At 37.4% G+C, this 3095-nt stretch overlaps 1 protein-coding gene across 1 annotated transcript; it reads right to left on the bottom strand.

The window, feature by feature from the left end:
• Positions 1-233: 233 nt before the first annotated feature.
• LOC145132601 (uncharacterized) lies at positions 234-2892 on the bottom strand. The gene is made up of 7 exons (XM_079067447.1): positions 2471-2892; positions 2220-2383; positions 1599-2128; positions 1333-1525; positions 1106-1170; positions 803-1013; positions 234-689 (listed from the first exon to the last, which is right to left on the bottom strand). The coding sequence occupies exons 2-7, from the start codon at positions 2346-2348 to the stop codon at positions 333-335; spliced, it is 1485 nt and encodes a 494-aa protein (XP_078923573.1). The 5' UTR covers positions 2349-2383; positions 2471-2892; the 3' UTR covers positions 234-332.
• Between the last annotated feature and the right edge of the window lie 203 nt (positions 2893-3095).

The raw sequence follows: 3095 nt of genomic DNA, 5'->3' as shown, positions 1-3095 counted from the left end.
AACAATTACATACAATCAAAAGGGCACACAGACCACTCAACCCATATGGTTCAAATTTCTCGAGCAATAGCATCAACTATCAAAGTCCCAATCAACTCAAGTAGTAAAGTTTATAAAAGCAAACATATTAGTAGCTTTTTGACTTAGTAGTATAAGGTGTTGAAATGATGTCATGGTCGAGGGTCCAAGTCATGTATTGATTTAAGAATATGATTATATATATGGGTGTTTGAGTTTGTCGTTCTAAAAACAAAATACACATAACTAAAGTACAAAAATCTAATTACCAAACAAAAAAAAAATGAAATTTTACAAATGGATATCATAGACAATCAAGAATGCCAATTCCAATAAAACTTTTCCACTTTCTCAACTCCTCTTAATATCTTCTCTTTTCTTTTAAGAATAGCATCAAGCGTAGAACGGTCATAAGGTTGGGGCATTGTACATGGTGCTACATCACTTGTACCGTTCTTCACCAACGATTCCATCATGAAGGCTATACTAAGCCCTTGGGCACTACAAGCTATGCTCTCAGAACATAGCTCGACTGCTCGAGGTGGAACCTTCGGCTTATACTTCAAAAGCTTTGCATACTCATTCAACAGATGAAACATGTAATTGTACACATTGTCCATTGTCAAATCTTCTTGTATAAATTTACTTCCCGCTTTCCTTATCAACTCAACCTGGATATATAAAAGTAAAACCCACATGATATTAGATTTGTGAGTGTCTGACATTAGCTAGATTGGTCACAGGTCCCATCTACATATGTATATATTAGAGTCTACGTGCATACCTTACGATCGTTACTGTTTCCCCAAGCAACTGCAAACTTTATGGACATGCATTTGTTGTCATTGCGTATGGGCCAATAATGGCGCATAGGCATTAACCCCCTTGAGAAAAAGTCGTAGTATTGCGGCTTCACATATAGGGTTACAGAATCACAAGCCATAATGTATTTTTCACTAACTGACCAAGCTGACCCCTCGATATAAATCTTGTACCTATATATTTCCATAATAGTAAATAAATAAGATAAAGTTTTTTATTTTTAACCCATATCATATTGTGTGTCCAAAAACAAGTATTTCTGTACCTATGATTGCATTGCTTAGTGAGGCTTGAATTTTTGAACCCTTGCTTTACTTCTGAAGGCCAGTCCTGTAAAACACACTAACGATTAAACTTGATTTTGACTATTTATTTGACCATACCACATAACGTCGTCGTATCAACTATCAAGTAATCAATTCTTAAAATTTGGATATTTTAACTTTGACTTTTGATAAGTCAAACTGTATGAATATGATATATATCATATACCTGGACGTAGATCCGAGCATTCCATTCGTGTTCAGCGGAAACGTTACATTTAAGAAGTTCCATCCGTTTTCCGGCAACGAAAGGATTACCTTTCCAATACGCAAAACGATCGCGATCTTTCCATGGAGTTCTCTGGTTTGCTGAAATTATGTCTCTCGATAAGCGTTCCCATGGCCTTACGTTCGTTTCAGGCCTAAAAAAGGAAGAAAAACCTTTAAGATACACATATTCATATAAGAATTTTTATGTATGAATCAGATTATTACCATCCCCAGAACGACCAATCGGGAAAGACAATGTCGAAAGTGTTGTTATCGCCACAGAATCGAAAGAGAGGTGGTGGGCTGATTGAATTGGGTCCGGGAGTGTAATCGGTAGACCGGATGACCGGCCAGTCAACACAGTCAAACATGAGGTCTAGATCAGGAATTTTGCCCGGGAACCTTCGTAACAACTGTAGGATCCCCCATAGAGTGAAAGTATCTCTACTTTGAAAACCCTTTTCATAAACCTCAACGTAAGCCCTTCCGTTTATAATCACTAATCTGAAGTTGGCTGTTCTGTTGGCTCTTTCCACCATCTCTAGCGTGATTCCGGTTGATGTCCATGGCCGGAGATCTTCGTAAATCCACCGAAAGTAATCAGGGCACGTTTTCGACGCCGGCGAAGGGCGAGGGGGTTGATATGTAGACTTGAATTGTTTTGGGTAGTAACTTGCTGGGCATGTTGTCGTCATGGGGCCATTAAAACAGTTTAGCCCAAATTCTTTTAAATGATTAGGTATCGATTTGGTGATCTAAAAGTGTTAAAAAGATTTTGATGTTATTGTAACCTGTAACACATGCTATGCATTAATAAGTGTGCGAAATGGAAGAGATTAGACTTACAGTGAGGGTAGAATTCGAATCGTCAAGGAATATGTATAGAATATAAAATACACAAACGAGTGTGAAGAAGAAGAAGAGTAATTGGGAAGTTCTTGCCACCAAATTCTTCCGAGCAAACGCCCTCCACATTGCCTCTGTTCTTCAGCTGTTGGTAAATCTGTTAACTTTTCAAGAGAAAAGGTCAAAAATTAGCCGACGAATTGGTGTTCTTGAGGTAGAATTATTAAGATGTCGAAGAGTTGTTCATCAACCTTGCTTTTCGAATAGAAATGGTCAAATTAGGGGTCGTTGAGGTAAAAAGATTTGTTTTTTTCTCTTGATTTCATCAACATCTGTCCCTGTCTTCTAAATTTCCTTCTGGGTATGAGAATCCTAAAAATGTTGGTAAATTTGAAGACGAAAGGTCAAGATGGGGTGAAAAGCTGGAGTTTTCGAGGTAAAACGACGGTTTCTTTTTCCCTTTTTCCTGGAGATGATGATTATAAAGAGGTATTGATTGATCCATATGGGAGTAATTGTTTTGATTTTCAGTTGCAAACTTGCAATAATTAGGGGAAAAAAGAAGATATGAAAAATGAAGAAAAGGTTCCAGAGAGAGGAGGCAGCATGAGGTTCCGTGTATGCAGGGTTGTGCGCCATAACTTCTCCTGGTCGTACTGTGCATCTGTTCTACAGCAATCGCTGGGACTGGGAGGTACTCCTATCATTTAGGATCCAAATACTGTCTTATTTATTTACTTTATTTTTTTAAAGTTAAGGAGTTAACCTATCTTGAAACATTTTTGTAGAACAACCTTCTCAATTTTGTGATATTTGCCTATTTGATAACGGCAAGTATCATTTAAATGAAGGTAAAACCGTAAAACAGTAAAATGT

This window comes from Lactuca virosa, chromosome 8 (genome assembly GCF_052849685.1).
Source record: "Lactuca virosa cultivar CGN04683 chromosome 8, Lactuca_virosa_CGN04683_v6, whole genome shotgun sequence".
Classification (NCBI taxonomy): Eukaryota; Viridiplantae; Streptophyta; class Magnoliopsida; order Asterales; family Asteraceae; genus Lactuca; species Lactuca virosa.
Note: the sequence above shows the minus strand (reverse complement) of the source record. Positions and strands in the feature narration are given on the sequence as shown.

Excerpts from the sequence above, each read along its gene's own strand:
- LOC145132601 (XM_079067447.1), bottom strand. The coding sequence starts at position 2,348 with ATGTGGAGGGCGTTTGCTCGGAAGAATTTGGTGGCAAGAACTTCCCAA. Across the intron at positions 1,526-1,598 it reads GATTGGTCGTTCTGGGGATG|GCCTGAAACGAACGTAAGGC; the intron begins GTAATAATCTGA and ends TTCCTTTTTTAG. Across the intron at positions 1,014-1,105 it reads ACTAAGCAATGCAATCATAG|GTACAAGATTTATATCGAGG; the intron begins GTACAGAAATAC and ends GGAAATATATAG.